The sequence below is a fragment of the Oncorhynchus nerka genome, linkage group LG13 (genome assembly GCF_034236695.1).
Source record: "Oncorhynchus nerka isolate Pitt River linkage group LG13, Oner_Uvic_2.0, whole genome shotgun sequence".
Taxonomy (NCBI): domain Eukaryota; kingdom Metazoa; phylum Chordata; class Actinopteri; order Salmoniformes; family Salmonidae; genus Oncorhynchus; species Oncorhynchus nerka.
In genome coordinates this window covers 97,011,887-97,030,193 of record NC_088408.1, presented here as the reverse complement: position 1 = coordinate 97,030,193, position 18,307 = coordinate 97,011,887, and the positions used below count along the sequence as shown (strand labels likewise).

Below are 18,307 nucleotides of genomic sequence, written 5' to 3'. Positions count from 1 at the left end.
CCGTGGGGGAAGAATAATCTCTACATACTCAATTTCAGTTCTTGAGCTCTGCAGTGCCTTTCTGTTTTTTGGCCAGACCATAAGTTAAATACATGTCTCAAGTGCTTTCAAATTGTGGAAAGTGTGTGAGAGCATAGAGACACCGGTACGGTTTTGGAATGTCAGTGGGGATGTGTTCACACACACACACACACACACACACACACACACACCTTTATGGAACCACCGTCTCATTGGCTACTTACTGTCCGACTGCATAGAGCATTGGTGCAGGACACAGGAGATAATCGTTCCGCACAACACTTGGCTTCTGATCTGGAAAATAAAGACAAGAATGACTTCCCTGCACACTACCACACTCAGGCTCACACACACACACACACACACACACACACACACACACACAATTGACTTGTGGGAGAGACGGGGAGAGAGTGGGAGAGACGGGGAGAGAGGGGGAGAGAGTGGGAGAGACGGGGAGAGACGGGGAGAGACGGGGAGAGACGGGGAGAGACGGGGAGAGAGTGGGAGAGACGGGGAGAGAGTGGGAGAGACGGGGAAAGAGTGGGAGAGACGGGAGAGAGTGGGGAGAGACGGGGGAGAGTGGGAGAGACGGGGGGAGAGACGGGGAGAGAGTGGGAGAGACGGGGAGAGAGTGGGAGAGACGGGAGAGACGGGGAGAGACGGGGAGAGAGTGGGAGAGACGGGGAGAGACGGGAGAGACGGGGAGAGACGGGGAGAGAGGGGGAGAGAGTGGGAGAGACGGGGAGAGAGTGGGAGAGACGGGGAGAGAGTGGGAGAGACGGGGAGAGAGTGGGAGAGACGGGGAGAGACGGGGAGAGACGGGGAGAGAGTGGGAGAGACGGGGAGAGACGGGGAGAGACGGGAGAGAGTGGGAGAGACGGGGAGAGAGGGGGAGAGAGGGGGAGAGACGGGGAGAGAGGGAGAGACGGGGAGAGACGGGGAGAGAGTGGGAGAGACGGGGGAGAGACGGGGAGAGAGTGGGAGAGACGGGGAGAGAGTGGGAGAGACGGGGAGAGAGTGGGAGAGACGGGGAGAGAGTGGGAGAGACGGGGAGAGAGGGGGAGAGACGGGGAGAGAGTGGGAGAGACGGGGAGAGAGTGGGAGAGACGGGGAGAGAGAGGGAGAGACGGGGAGAGAGTGGGAGAGAGGGGGAGAGTGGGAGAGACGGGGAGAGACGGGGAGAGAGTGAGAGAGACGGGGAGAGAGTGGGAGAGACGGGGAGAGACGGGGAGAGAGTGGGAGAGACGGGGAGAGACGGGGAGAGACGGGGAGAGAGTGGGAGAGACGGGGAGAGAGTGGGAGAGACGGGGAGAGACGGGGAGAGAGTGGGAGAGACGGGAGAGAGTGGGAGAGACGGGGAGAGACGGGGAGAGAGTGGGAGAGAGGGGGAAAGGGGTATAGTGGGAGAGAGGGGAGAGGGGTAGAGTGGGGAAAGGGGTAGAGTGGGGAAAGGGGTAGAGTGGGGAAAGGGGTAGAGGGGTAGAGTGGGGAAAGGGGTAGAGGGGGAAAGGGGTAGAGGGGGAAAGGGGTAGAGGGGTAGAGTGGGGAAAGGGGTAGAGTGGGGAAAGGGGTAGAGGGGGAAAGGGGTAGAGTGGGGAAAGGGGTAGAGTGGGGAAAGGGGGAAAGGGGTAGAAGGGGAAAGGGGTAGAAGGGGAAAGGGGTAGAAGGGGGAAAGGGATAGAGTGGGGAAAGGGGGAAAGGGGTAGAGGGGGAAAGGGGTAGAGTGGGGAAAGGGGGAAAGGGGTAGAGGGGGAAAGGGGTAGAAGGGGGAAAGGGGTAGAGTGGGGAAAGGGGGAAAAAGGGGGAAAGGGGTAGAAGGGGGAAAGGGGTAGAGTGGGGAAAGGGGGAAAGGGGTAGAGGGGAAAGGGGTAGAAGGGGGAAAGGGGTAGAAGGGGGAAAGGGGTAGAGTGGGGAAAGGGGTAGAGTGGGGAAAGGGGGAAAGGGGTAGAAGGGGGAAAGGGGTAGAGTGGGGAAAGGGGGAAAGGGGTAGAAGGGGGAAAGGGGAAAGGGGTAGAAGGGGGAAAAAGGGGTAGAGTGGGGAAAGGGGGAAAGGGGTAGAGGGGGAAAGGGGTAGAGTGGGGAAAGGGGGAAAGGGGTAGAGGGGGAAAGGGGTAGAAGGGGGAAAGGGGGAAAGGGGTAGAGGGGGAAAGGGGTAGAAGGGGGAAAGGGGTAGAGGGGGAAAGGGGTAGAAGGGGAAAGGGGGTAGAGTGGGGAAAGGGGGAAAGGGGTAGAGGGGGGAAAGGGGTAGAAGGGGGAAAGGGGTAGAGTGGGGAAAGGGGTAGAGGGGTAGAGTGGGAATTAACTGGTTGACTCTCCTTTGGCAGTAATAAACTCAACCAAACGTTTTCTGTGGTTGTGGATCAGACCTGCACAACGGTCAGGAGGAATTTGGTATTCTTGGGTTGCAATATTCTTGGGTTGTCTGGTGTTAACTGCTCTCTTGAGGTCATGCCACAGCATCTCAATCGGGTTGAGGTCAGGACTCTCTAAAGCTATTCTGTTGCTGATTTACTTCTGTGTTTTGGGTCGTTTTCCTGTTGCATCACCCAACTTCTGTTGAGCTTTAGTTGGCGGACAGATAGCCTCACATTCTCCTGCAAAATGTCTTGATAAACTTGGGAATTTAGTTTTCCCATCGATGATAGCAAGCTGTCCAGGCCCTGAGGCAACAAAGCAGCCCCAAACCATGATGCTCCCTCCACCATACTTTACAGTTTGGATGAGGTTTTGATGTTGGTGTACTGTGCCTTTTTTTCTCCACACATAGTGTTGTATGTTCCTTGCAAACAACTGAACTGTAGTTTCATCTGTCCACAGAATATTTTGCCAGTAGCGCTGTGGAACATCCAGGTGCTCTTTTGCGAACTTCAGACGTGCAGCAATGTTTTTTTTGGACAGCAGTGACTTCTTCCGTGGTGTCCTCCCATGAACACCATTCTTGTTTAGTGTTTTACGTTTTATAGACTCGTCAACAGAGATGTTAGCATGTTCCAGAGATTTCTGTAAGTCTTTAGCTGACACTCTAGGATTCTTCTTAACCTCATTGAGCATTCTGCGCTGTGCTCTGAGAGAAGCAACAGTGCTCCATTTATAGACAATTTGTCTTAAGCTTTGTCTCAAGCCTTTTAGAGATACTTTTGTAACCCTTTCCAGCTTTATGCAAGTCAACAATTCTTCATCTTAGGTCTTCTGACATCTCTTTTGTTCGAGGCATGGTTCACATCAGGCAATGCTTCATGTGAATAGCAAACTCAAATTTTGTGAGTGCTTTTTTTTTGGGCAAGGCAGCTCTAACTAACTATCTCGTCTCAGGTTAGCTGACTCCTGACTCCAATTAGCTTTTGGAGAAGTCATTAGCCTAGGGGTTCACATACCTTTTCCAACCTACACTGTGAAATGTTTAAATGATGTATTCAATACAGACAAGAAAAATACAATAATTTGTGTGTTTAGTTTATTAAGCAGACTTTGTTTGTCTATCGTTATGATAAAGATCAGAACAAATTTGATAACTAATTTATGCAGAAATCCAGGTAATTCCAAACGGTTGACATACTTTTTCTTGCCACTGTGTATTGCTTGACAGAACAGACTACATGTTTCAATAAGAAACTGAATTACTAAAGTACATAGGCCTTACAACACTCACACTTCTATATTCTGTTGGGGCTTTCACTTGACATGTTAAGATGGCTCCTGTAAGATACGTGTGTGTGTCTCTCTCTCTCTGTGTGTCTGTGTCTGTGTGTGTGTGTGTGTCTCTCTCTCTCTGTGTGTCTGTCTGTGTGTGTGTGTGTGTGTGTGTGTGTGTGTGTGTGTGTGTGTGTGTGTGTGTGTGTACTTACTGTATGTCTGCGTGCCAACTATGAAGCTACAGACAACCCCGTCGTTGCCTCGTCCCACGGAGAAGCCGTTCCCTCGCAGCACGATGTCAAACGACTCTGTGTTATGTAAAAAAGACATAGGAGATAGTGAGCAGAGGGGCCCTAGGAGAACACACAGACGCAGGAGATAGTGAACAGAGGGGCCCTGGGAGAACACACAGACGCAGGAGATAGTGAACAGAGGGGCCCTAGGAGAACACACAGACGCAGGAGATAGTGAACAGAGGGGCCCTAGGAGAACACACAGACGCAGGAGATAGTGAACAGAGGGGCCCTAGGAGAACACACAGACGCAGGAGATAGTGAACAGAGGGGCCCTAGGAGAACACACAGACGCAGGACATAGTGAGCAGAGGGGCCCGAGGAGAACACACAGACGCAGGAGATAGTGAACAGAGGGGCCCTAGGAGAACACACAGACGCAGGAGATGGTGAACAGAGGGGCCCTGGGAGAACACACAGACGCAGGAGATGGTGAACAGAGGGGCCCTGGGAGAACACACAGACGCAGGAGATGGTGAACAGAGGGGCCCTGGGAGAACACACAGACGCAGGAGATGGTGAACAGAGGGGCCCTGGGAGAATACACAGACGCAGGAGATGGTGAGCAGAGGGGCCCGAGGAGAACACACAGACGCAGGAGATATGCTCACACACACACACAGGCACACAGACACGCAGACACACACACACACAGACAGAGAATGATAATCCACATAACAGGGGTTCCTTGAGCGGCCATGATCGAGAGTCCCATAGTGCGGCGCACAATTGACCCAGCATCGTCTGGGTTAGGGGAGGGTTTGTCCCAGCATCGTCTGGGTTAGGGGAGGGTTTGTCCCAGCATCGTCTGGGTTAGGGGAGGGTTTGTCCCAGCATCGTCTGGGTTAGGGGAGGGTTTGTCCCAGCATCGTCTGGGTTAGGGGAGGGTTTGGCCCAGCATCGTCTGGGTTAGGGGAGGGTTTGGCCCAGCATCGTCTGGGTTAGGGGAGGATTTGGCCCAGCATCGTCTGGGTTAGGGGAGGGTTTGGCCCAGCATCATCTGTCTTAGGGGAGGGTTTGGCCCAGCATCATCTGGGTTAGGGGAGGGTTTGGCCCAGCATCGTCTGGGTTAGGGGAGGGTTTGGCCCAGCATCATCTGGGTTAGGGGAGGATTTGGCCCATCATCTGGGTTAGGGGAGGGTTTGGCCCAGCATCGTCTGGGTTAGGGGAGGGTTTGGCCCAGCATCATCTGGGTTAGGGGAGTATTTGGCCCAGCATCATCTGGGTTAGGGGAGGGTTTGGCCCAGCATCGTCTGGGTTAGGGGAGGGTTTGGCCCAGCATCGTCTGGGTTAGGGAGGTTTGGCCCAGCATCGTCTGGGTTAGGGAGGGTTTGGCCCAGCATCGTCTGGGTTAGGGAGGGTTTGGCCCAGCATCGTCTGGGTTAGGGAGGGTTTGGCCCAGCATCATCTGGGTTAGGGGGAGTCTTTGGCCCAGCATCATCTGGGTTAGGGGAGGGTTTGGCCCAGCATCGTCTGGGTTAGGGAGGGTTTGGCCCAGCATCGTCTGGGTTAGGGAGGGTTTTGCCCAGCATCATCTGGGTTAGGGAGGGTTTGGCCCAGCATCATCTGGGTTAGGGAGGGTTTGGCCCAGCATCGTCTGGGTTAGGGAGGGTTTGGCCCAGCATCGTCTGGGTTAGGGAGGGTTTGGCCCAGCATCGTCTGGGTTAGGGAGGATTTGGCCCAGCATCGTCTGGGTTAGGGGAGGGTTTGGCCCTGCATCATCTGTGTTAGGGGAGGGTTTGGCCCAGCATCGTCTGGGTTAGGGGAGGGTTTGGCCCAGCATCGTCTGGGTTAGGGGAGGGTTTGGCCCAGCATCATCTGGGTTAGGGGAGGATTTGGCCCATCATCTGGGTTAGGGGAGGGTTTGGCCCAGCATCGTCTGGGTTAGGGGAGGGTTTGGCCCAGCATCGTCTGGGTTAGGGGAGGGTTTGGCCCAGCATCGTCTGGGTTAGGGGAGGGTTTGGCCCAGCATCATCTGGGTTAGGGGAGGGTTTGGCCCAGCATCGTCTGGGTTAGGGGAGGGTTTTGCCCAGCATCATCTGGGTTAGGGGAGGGTTTGGCCCAGCATCGTCTGGGTTAGGGGAGGGTTTTGCCCAGCATCATCTGGGTTAGGGGAGGGTTTGGCCCAGCATCATCTGGGTTAGGGGAGGGTTTGGCCCAGCATCGTCTGGGTTAGGGGAGGGTTTGGCCCAGCATCGTCTGGGTTAGGGGAGGGTTTGGCCGGGGTAGGCCGTCATTGTAAATAAGAATTTGTTCTTAACTGAGTAGTTAAATAAAGGGAAAATACATTAAAATATTATCCTGCTGTAGCAAACTGGCTCAAATTAAGATCTTACATCTGTACACACACAGAAACAGAATATCCCTTCCAACCTGGTGGGAACAACTATACACACACACACACCAACAACTATATACACACACACCAACAACTATATACACACCAACAACTAAATACACACACACCAACAACTATATACACACCAACAACTAAATACACACACATCAACAACAACTATACACACACCAACAACTATATACACACCAACAACAACTATACACACACACACCAACAACTATATACACACACAACAACAATAACTATACCCACACACCAACAGCTATACACACAAAGACACACAACCACACACACACCAACAGCTATACACACAAAGACACACAACCACACACACACCAACAGCTATACACACAAAGACACACAACCACACACACACCAACAGCAATACACACAAAGACACAGAACCACACACACACACCAACAACTATACACACACAACAACAACTATACACACACCAAAACTATACACACACAACAACAACTATACACACACACCAAAACTATACACACACACCAACAACTATACACACACAACAACAGCTATACACACAAAGACACACAACCACACACACACCAACAGCTATACACACAAAGACACACAACCACTATACACCACTCACGGTTAACGCAGACACTGGACGGCTCTACTGTCAGGATCTCTGTACAGGACTGCTTTAATATCTGCAGAACGGAATGGATATGACAACATTAGTCACACACACACACACACACACACACACACACACACACACACACACACACACACACACTGGATACGGCAGCATTACTCAGATGCATAATAGATATATCACAGTTGTTATCAGACTGTGTCGACTTGTGGAGGACAGATTAGACTGTAACACCTTAGAAACGTCTCCTGTTCGATCTGCTGAACCAACTGCTTTAGACGGGGAGAGGGGAGAAGGGAGGGGAAGCTATGTGGGAGAGAAAGGAGAAGAAAGAGAGAGCTATGTAAAGGAGGAGAGAGGAGAAGAAAGAGAGAGCTATGTGGGACATGAGTGGAGGATGATTGGAGGAGAGAGAGGGTGCTATGTGGGGGAGAATGGGGGAGACAGAGAGAGCTGTGTGGAGGATGAGTGGGGAGAGAGAGGGCACTATGTGGGGGAGAACGGGGGCGAGAGAGAGAGCTGTGTGGGGGATGAGTGGGGAGAGAGGGCGCTATGTGGGGGGAGAACGGGGGCGACAGAGAGAGCTGTGTGGGGGATGAGTGGGGGAGAGAGAGGGTGCTATGTGGGGGAGAACGGGGCGACAGAGAGAGCTGTGTGAGGGATGAGTGGGGGAGAGAGAGGGCGCTATGTGGGGAGAACGGGGCGATAGAGAGAGCTGTGTGAGGGATGAGTGGGGGAGAGAGGGCACTATGTGGAGGGAGAACGGGGGCGACAGAGAGAGCTGTGTGGGGGCTGAGTGGGGAGAGAGGGCGCTATGTGGGGGAGAACGGGGCGACAGAGAGAGCTGTGTGGGGGCTGAGTGGGGGAGAGAGATGAGGGAGCTATGTGGGGGAGAACGGGGGCGACAGAGAGAGCTGTGTGGGGGATGAGTGGGGGAGAGAGAGCTATGTGGGGGAGAACGGGGCGACAGAGAGATGAGGGAACTATGTGGGATGAGTGGGGGAGACAGAGAGATGAGAGAGCTATGTGGGGGGTGAACGGGGGCGACAGAGAGATGAGGGAACTATGTGGGGGGAGGACGGGGGAGACAGAGAGATGAGGGAGCTATGTAAAACCTTTATGGGGAAATTATACCAGACCATCCCATTCCTCCGTTCTATTTAAAACCCTGAGGCGGCATTATCCTATAAAAAGGCCTTCTCTGTGAGCCGACTGTCATGCCATCGCATTATCTCCTACTACGCCAATAAATCAACAAAGGGCAAACTATGCAAATCCACCGGTACACAATCGGTTAAATAAAAGGAGCATATTAACGGCAAATATATGGCACTTGGACCCCTCATGGACGTCGCCACGGAAACTTCAAGCTGAAGTGGAGAGAGCAGTTACCAGGGCGTTATTAAATATGACAGTCTGATTTGGAACCTTTAAAAAAAGGTACAATCTGTGATTTTGTATTTCAGAAATATGGCAGCCCCGCCACCTGGATTTGTTATGCAGAAAAAGGATGTGGGGAAATATAAACCTCTGGTAGATTCACACAGTCCTCTAGATAAACGGACTGGCAGTCAGTCATCATTCATTTAAAAAAGGACCATTGTAACAGATTCCCAGATCGTACCTTTAAGTAAATATAGGTTGAGATGTGTAGAGACCCATCAGTCATCAGGGTCACATCATATTTTTCTTTAACCTTTATTTAACCAGGCAAGTCAGTTAAGAACAAATTCTTATTTTCAATGATGGCCTAGGAACAGTGGGTTAACTGCCTGTTCAGGGGCAGAACGACAGATTTGTACCTTGTTAGCTCGGGGCTTTGAACTTGCAACCTTCCGGTTACTAGTCCAACGTTCTAACCACTAGGCTACCTGCTGGTTACTAGTCCAACGTTCTAACCACTAGGCTACCTTCCGGTTACTAGTCCAACGTTCTAACCACTAGGCTACCCTGCCGCCTCTACACTCTAACCACTAGGCTACCCTGCCGCCTCTACACTCTAACCACTAGGCTACCCTGCCGCCTCTACACTCTAACCACTAGGCTACCCTGCCGCCTCTACACTCTAACCACTAGGCTACCCTGCCGCCTCTACACTCTAACCACTAGGCTACCCTGCCGCCTCTACACTCTAACCACTAGGCTACCCTGCCGCCTCTACACTCTAACCACTAGGCTACCCTGCCGCCTCTACACTCTAACCACTAGGCTACCCTGCCGCCCCATATGATTACTGTAAGTATGTTGTGTATGAACCAAACTAACTTAATGGTGAATCTCATCGCTGGCGGCAGCGCTATATGCCCAGCGGGGTGCGGCCACAAACATTTTTTGCTATTTTGGCCAATCAAGCCAATCAAGGCGTTCCATGGATTAATACTGCATGCGTTTGTCTCAAGTTCTGTAGGTTATTGATGGTCTTTGGATTCTCATGATTACTGATGAGATGGTTCACTCCCATTACACTGTTGATAAGTGATTGTTAATTACCATTAATATCTATCTATTTATCCTGTTACTGGTCACTAGTACTCCTGTTTACATGTATATATTAATATCTATCTATTTATTATGTTCCTGGTCACTATTACTCCTGTTTACATGTATATATTAGTATGTATCTATTTATTATGTTCCTAGTCACTATTACTCCTGTTTACATGTATATATTAATATCTATCTATTTATTATGTTCCTGGTCACTATTACTCCTGTTTACATGTATATATTAGTATCTATCTATTTATCCTGTTACTGGTCACTAGTACTCCTGTTTACATGTATATATTACCACTAGTATATTACCATTAGTATTCAGCCCCGTTTACATGTATATATCTCAAGGATGATCAATGGAAACAGGATGCACCTGAGCTCAATGTCGAGTCTCATAGCAAAGTGTCTGAATACCTATGTAAATTAGGTGATTTCTGTTTTGATTTTGTCAAATTATGATGTCATTATGGGGTATTATGATGTCATTATGATGTCATTATGGGGTATTATGATGTCATTATGGGGTATTATGATGTCATTATGGGGTATTATGATGTCATTATGGGGAATTGTGTGTAGATTGATGAGGTAAAAAAGTATGTTATCAATTTTAGAACGAGGCTGTAACGTAACAAAATGTGGAAAAGGTCAAGGGGTCTGAACACTTTCCAAATATACTGTATACAGTTGAAGTCAGAAGTTTACATAAACTTAGGTTGGAGTCATTAAAACACACATTTCTTGTTAACAAACTATAGATTTGGCAAGTCGGTTAGGACATCTACTTTGTGCATGACACAAGTCATTTTTCCAACAATTGTTTACAGACAGACAGATCATTTCACTTATAATTCACTGTATCACAATTCCAGTGGGTCAGAGGTTTACATACACTAAGTTGACTGTGTTTTTAAAGAGCTTTGAAAATTCCAGAAAATGATGTCGTGGCTTAAGAAGAGTCTGATAGGCTAATTGACATAATTTGAGTCACATTATGGGAAAATATAAAAAAATCAGCCAAGACCACAGAAAAAAAACAAGTCTGGTACATCCTTTGGTGCTATATTCAAATGCCACGTTCATCTGTACAAACAATATTATGCAAGTATAAACATCATGGGACCACGCAGCCGTCATACCGCTCAGGAAGGAGACGCGTTCTGTCTCCTAGAGATGAAAGTACTTTGGTGAGAAAAGTGTAAATCAATCCCAGAACAACAGCAAAGGACCTTGTGAAGATGCTGGAGGAAACAGGTACAAAAGTATCTATATCCACAGTAAAACAAGTCCTATATCGACATAACTTGAAAGGCCACTCAGCAAGGAAGAGGTCACTGCTCCAAAACCGCCATAAAAAAGCCAGACTACGGTTTACAACTAACTGCACATGGGGACAAAGATCGTACTTTTTGGAGAAATGTCCTCTGGTCTGATGACACAAAAATAGAACTGTTTGGCCACAATGACCATCGTTATATTTGGTGCACTTCACAAAATAGATGGCATCATGAGGGAGGAACATTATGTGGATATATTGAAGCAACATCTCAAGACATCAGTCAGGAAGTTAAAGCTTGGTCGCAAATGGTTCTTCCAAATGGACAATGACCCCAAGCATACTTCCAAAGTTGTGGCAAAATGGCTTAGGGACAACAAAGTCAAGGTATTGGAGTGACCATCACAAAGCCCTGACCTCAATCCTATAGAACATTTGTGGGCAGAACTGAAAAAGCAGGTGCGAGCAAGGAGGCCTACAAACCTGACTCAGTTACACCAGCTGTGTCAGGAGGAATGGACCAAAACTCACCCAACTTATTGTGGGAAGCTTGTGGAAGGCTACCCAAAACTTTAATCGAAGTTAAACTATTTAAAGGCAATGCTACCAAATGCTAATTGAGTGTATGTAAACTTCTGACCCACTGGGAAAGTGATGAAAGAAATAAAAGCTGAAATAAATAATTCTCTCTACTATTATTCTGACATTTCACTTTCTTAAAATAAAGTGGTGATTCTAACTGACCTAAGACAGGGAATTTTTACTTGGATTAAATGTCAGGAATTGTGAAAAACTGAGTTTAAATGTATTTGGCTAAGGTGTATGTAAACTTCCGACTTCAACTATAGCTGACCTTGTATATAGCTGACCCTGTATATAGCTGACCTTGTATATAGCTGACCTTGATATAGCTGACCCTGTATATAGCCGACCCTGTATATAGCCGACCCTGTATATAGCCTACCCTGTATATAGCCTACCCTGTATATAGCCTACCCTGTATATAGCCGACCCTGTATATAGCTGACCCTGTATATAGCCGACCCTGTATATAGCCGACCCTGTATATAGCCTACCCTGTATATAGCCGACCCTGTATATAGCTTACCCTGTATATAGCCGACCCTGTATATAGCTGACCCTGTATATAGCTGACCCTGTATACCCTGTATATAGCCGACCCTGTATATAGCCGACCCTGTATATAGCTAACCCTGTATATAGCTGACCCTGTATACCCTGTATATAGCCGACCCTGTATATAGCTGACCCTGTATACCCTGTATATAGCTGACCCTGTATATAGCTGACCCTGTATATAGCTGACCCTGTATATAGCTGACCCTGTATATAGCTGACCCTGTATATAGCCGACCCTGTATATAGCCGACCCTGTATATAGCTGACCCTGTATATAGCTGACCCTGTATACCCTGTATATAGCTGACCCTGTATATAGCTGACCCTGTATATAGCTGACCCTGTATACCCTGTATATAGCCGACCCTGTATATAGCTGACCCTGTATACCCTGTATATAGCTGACCCTGTATATAGCTGACCCTGTATATAGCCGACCCTGTATATAGCCTACCCTGTATATAGCCTACCCTGTATATAGCCGACCCTGTATATAGCCGACCCTGTATATAGCCTACCCTGTATATAGCCGACCCTGTATATAGCCGACCCTGTATATAGCCGACCCTGTATATAGCTTACCCTGTATATAGCCGACCCTGTATATAGCCGACCCTGTATATAGCCGACCCTGTATATAGCCGACCCTGTATATAGCTGACCCTGTATACCCTGTATATAGCCGACCCTGTATATAGCCGACCCTGTATATAGCCGACCCTGTATATAGCCGAACCTGTATATAGCCGACCCTGTATATAGCCGACCCTGTATATAGCCGACCCTGTATATAGCCGACCCTGTATATAGCCGACCCTGTATATAGCCGACCCTGTATATAGCCGACCCTGTATATAGCCGACCCTGTATATAGCCGACCCTGTATATAGCTGACCCTGTATATAGCTGACCCTGTATACCCTGTATATAGCCTACCCTGTATATAGCTGACCCTGTATATAGCTGACCCTGTATATAGCCGGCCCTGTATATAGCCTACCCTGTATATAGCTGACCCTGTATATAGCTGACCCTGTATATAGCCGATCCTGTATATAGCTGACCCTGTATATAGCTGACCCTGTATACCCTGTATATAGCTGACCCTGTATATAGCTGACCCTGTATATAGCTGACCCTGTATACCCTGTATATAGCCGACCCTGTATATAGCTGACCCTGTATACCCTGTATATAGCTGACCCTGTATACCCTGTATATAGCCGACCCTGTATATAGCTGACCCTGTATACCCTGTATATAGCCGACCCTGTATATAGCTGACCCTGTATACCCTGTATATAGCCGACCCTGTATATAGCTTACCCTGTATATAGCTGACCCTGTATACCCTGTATATAGCTGACCCTGTATATAGCTTTATATAGCCGACCCTGTATATAGCCGACCCTGTATATAGCCGACCCTGTATATAGCCGACCCTGTATATAGCTTGACCCTGTATATAGCCGACCCTGTATATAGCCTGAGCTGACCTGTATATAGCTTACCCTGTATACCCTGTATATAGCTGACCCTGTATATATACCCTGTATACCCTGTATATAGCCTACCCTGTATATAGCTGACCCTGTATACCCTGTATATAGCTGACCCTGTATATAGCTGACCCTGTATATAGCTACCCTGTATATAGCTGACCCTGTATATACCTGACCCTGTATATAGCTGACCCTGTATATAGCTGACCCTGTATATAGCCGACCCTGTATATAGCCGACCCTGTATATAGCCAACCCTGTATATAGCCGACCCTGTATATAGCTTACCCTGTATATAGCTGACCTGTATATAGCTGACCTGTATATAGCCGACCCTGTATACCCTGTATATAGCTGACCCTGTATATAGCTGACCCTGTATACCCTGTATATAGCCTACCCTGTATATAGCTGACCCTGTATATAGCTGTCCCTGTATATAGCTGACCCTGTATATAGCCGACCCTGTATATAGCTGACCCTGTATACCCTGTATATAGCTGACCCTGTATATAGCTGACCCTGTATATAGCTGACCCTGTATATAGCTGACCCTGTATATAGCTGACCCTGTATATAGCTGACCCTGTATATAGCCTACCCTGTATATAGCTGACCCTGTATATAGCCGACCCTGTATATAGCCGACCCTGTATATAGCTGACCCTGTATACCCAGTATATAGCCAACCCTGTATATAGCTGACCCTGTATATAGTGGACCCTGTATATAGCTGACCCTGTATACCCTGTATATGGCCGACCCTGTATATAGCTGACCCTGTATATAGCTGACCCTGTATATAGCTGACCCTGTATATAGCCGACCCTGTATATAGCCGACCCTGTATATAGCTGACCCTGTATATAGCTGACCCTGTATATAGCCGACCCTGTATATAGCTGACCCTGTATATAGCTGACCCTGTATACCCTGTATATAGCTGACCCTGTATATAGCTGACCCTGTATATAGCTGACCCTGTATATAGCTGACCCTGTATACCCTGTATATAGCTGACCCTGTATACCCTGTATATAGCCGACCCTGTATATAGCTGACCCTGTATATAGCTGACCCTGTATACCCTGTATATAGCTGACCCTGTATACCCTGTATATAGCCGACCCTGTATATAGCTGACCCTGTATACCCTGTATATAGCCGACCCTGTATATAGCTGACCCTGTATACCCTGTATATAGCCGACCCTGTATATAGCTTACCCTGTATATAGCTGACCCTGTATACCCTGTATATAGCTGACCCTGTATATAGCTGTATATAGCCGACCCTGTATATAGCCTACCCTGTATATAGCCGACCCTGTATATAGCCGACCCTGTATATAGCCGACCCTGTATATAGCCGACCCTGTATATAGCTTACCCTGTATATAGCTGACCTGTATATAGCCGACCCTGTATATAGCCGACCCTGTATATAGCCAACCCTGTATATAGCCTACCCTGTATATAGCCGACCCTGTATATAGCCGACCCTGTATATAGCCGACCCTGTATATAGCCGACCCTGTATATAGCTGACCCTGTATATATACCCGACCCTGTATATAGCCGACCCTGTATATAGCCAACCCTGTATATAGCCGACCCTGTATATAGCTTACCCTGTATATAGCTGACCTGTATATAGCTGACCTGTATATAGCTGACCTGTATATAGCCGACCCTGTATACCCTGTATATAGCCGACCCTGTATATAGCCGACCCTGTATATAGCCGACCCTGTATATAGCTTACCCTGTATATAGCTGACCTGTATATAGCTGACCTGTATATAGCCGACCCTGTATACCCTGTATATAGCTGACCTGTATATAGCTGACCCTGTATATAGCCGACCCTGTATATAGCCGACCCTGTATATAGCCGACCCTGTATATAGCTGACTTTCTCTTCCGATCTTATTTCTTATTTCTCCAGTTTTTATACTATTTTGATATTTACTCTTGCTGTAAAGAAGTGCTTCCAAGGCATTTCAATGTGCTTGTGACAAATACAACTTCCTTATTACACTCCAGTCAACAATCAAAACATTGGGTTGAACTAACAGTGTTTGTACAGTACTTCCTGTCCTCATTTACTATGTGAAGTCACTACTAGTCGGGCTTTCAAAACTGCTCATGAAAACACTTCATGTAAAACAAAACGATGAGAAGTGGCTCTGACTTGTCTGGAACATTTGTCGTGAAGTCACCACGGAAAGAAAGCCGAAAGCTGCACAGATGATCTCAAATCCTAGAAATCCGAGTGAGGAGCAACGAGGCCTGCTCGTACAGCAGCGTCCAATATTACATATCACCGGAGAGAATGCTCTGTGTTTCATTTGGACTCGAAACAATCTTTCAGCTGATCAATGCTTTGCAGCTCTGCGGCTAGGAGGAGTTGCATGGGAGAATGTCCCGCCCACTACTGTCCGTCAATAGTGGCTGAATATTTCCTTTGTCTGAGAAGTATGACTAGTGTCACCCTGAGAAGTATGACTAGTGTCACCCTGAGAAGTATGACTAGTGTCACCCTGAGAAGTATGACTAGTGTCACCCTGAGAAGTATGACTAGTGTCACCCTGAGGCCAATGACTAACTGTTAAACTGTCAGGCTGTTCAACGGCCATGTTGCAGGAAACAGACAGTACTGAGGAGACACGACCATGTTGCAGGAAACAGACAGTACTGAGGAGACACGGCCATGTTGGAGGAAACAGACACGGTACTGAGGAGACACGACCATGTTGCAGGAAACAGACAGTACTGAGGAGACACGGCCATGTTGGAGGAAACAGACACGGTACTGAGGAGACACGACCATGTTGCAGGAAACAGACACAGTACTGAGGAGACACGGCCATGTTGGAGGAAACAGACACAGTACTGAGGAGACACGGCCATGTTGGAGGAAACAGACAGTACTGAGGAGACACGGCCATGTTGGAGGAAACAGACACAGTACTGAGGAGACACGGCCATGTTGGAGGAAACAGACACAGTACTGAGGAGACACGGCCATGTTGGAGGAAACAGACACAGTACTGAGGAGACACGGCCATGTTGGAGGAAACAGACACAGTACTGAGGAGACACGGCCATGTTGGAGGAAACAGACACAGTACTGAGGAGACACGGCCATGTTGGAGGAAACAGACAGTACTGAGGAGACACGGCCATGTTGGAGGAAACAGACACAGTACTGAGGAGACACGGCCATGTTGGAGGAAATAGACAGTACTGAGGAGACACGGCCATGTTGGAGGAAACAGACAGTACTGAGGAGACACGGCCATGTTGGAGGAAACAGACAGTACTGAGGAGACACGGCCATGTTGGAGGAAACAGACAGTACTGAGGAGACACGGCCATGTTGGAGGAAACAGACACAGTACTGAGGAGACACGGCCATGTTGGAGGAAACAGACAGTACTGAGGAGACACGGCCATGTTGGAGGAAACAGACAGTACTGAGGAGACACGGCTATGTTGGAGGAAACAGAAACAGTACTGAGGAGACACGGCCATGTTGGAGGAAACAGACAGTACTGAGGAGACACGGCCATGTTGGAGGAAACAGACAGTACTGAGGAGACACGGCCATGTGGGAGGAAACAGACACAGTACTGAGGAGACACGGCCATGTTGGAGGAAACAGACACAGTACTGAGGAGACACGGCCATGTTGGAGGAAACAGACAGTACTGAGGAGACACGACCATGTTGGAGGAAACAGACCCAGTACTGAGGAGACACGGCCATGTTGGAGGAAACAGACAGTACTGAAGAGACACGGACATGTTGGAGGAAACAGACAGTACTGAGGAGACACGGCCATGTTGGAGGAAACAGACACGGTACTGAGGAGACACGACCATGTTGCAGGAAACAGACAGTACTGAGGAGACACGGCCATGTTGGAGGAAACAGACAGTACTGAAGAGACACGGCCATGTTGGAGGAAACAGACAGTACTGAGGAGACACGGCCATGTTGGAGGAAACAGACACAGTACTGAGGAGACACGGCCATGTTGGAGGAAACAGACAGTACTGAGGAGACACGACCATGTTGGAGGAAACAGACACAGTACTGAGGAGACACGGCCATGTTGGAGGAAACAGACAGTACTGAAGAGACACGGACATGTTGGAGGAAACAGACAGTACTGAGGAGACACGGCCATGTTGGAGGAAACAGACAGTACTGAGGAGACACGGCCATGTTGGAGGAAATAGACAGTACTGAGGAGACACGACCATGTTGCAGGAAACAGACAGTACTGAGGAGACACGGCCATGTTGGAGGAAACAGACACGGTACTGAGGAGACACGACCATGTTGCAGGAAACAGACAGTACTGAGGAGACACGGCCATGTTGGAGGAAACAGACACGGTACTGAGGAGACACGACCATGTTGCAGGAAACAGACACAGTACTGAGGAGACACGGCCATGTTGGAGGAAACAGACACAGTACTGAGGAGACACGGCCATGTTGGAGGAAACAGACACAGTACTGAGGAGACACGGCCATGTTGGAGGAAACAGACACAGTACTGAGGAGACACGGCCATGTTGGAGGAAACAGACACAGTACTGAGGAGACACGGCCATGTTGGAGGAAACAGACACAGTACTGAGGAGACACGGCCATGTTGGAGGAAACAGACACAGTACTGAGGAGACACGGCCATGTTGGAGGAAACAGACACAGTACTGAGGAGACACGGCCATGTTGGAGGAAACAGACAGTACTGAGGAGACACGGCCATGTTGGAGGAAACAGACAGTACTGAGGAGACACGGCCATGTTGGAGGAAACAGACAGTACTGAGGAGACACGGCCATGTTGGAGGAAACAGACAGTACTGAGGAGACACGGCCATGTTGGAGGAAACAGACACAGTACTGAGGAGACACGGCCATGTTGGAGGAAACAGACA

The 18,307-nt window shown here is 48.7% G+C and overlaps 1 protein-coding gene across 2 annotated transcripts in view; it reads right to left on the bottom strand.

Moving 5' to 3' along the window:
- Nucleotides 1-18,307, bottom strand: part of LOC115124246 (anthrax toxin receptor 2-like) — a 218,934-nt gene that overhangs the window by 175,070 nt on the left and 25,557 nt on the right. For both annotated transcript variants that reach the window (XM_065026883.1, XM_065026882.1), the window contains exons 7-9: nucleotides 6,930-6,990; nucleotides 3,870-3,965; nucleotides 246-315 (exon numbers count right to left, since the gene is read on the bottom strand). In XM_065026883.1, coding sequence (XP_064882955.1) covers nucleotides 246-315; nucleotides 3,870-3,965; nucleotides 6,930-6,990 — 227 coding nt within the window. The remainder of the gene's footprint in view (nucleotides 1-245; nucleotides 316-3,869; nucleotides 3,966-6,929; nucleotides 6,991-18,307) is intronic.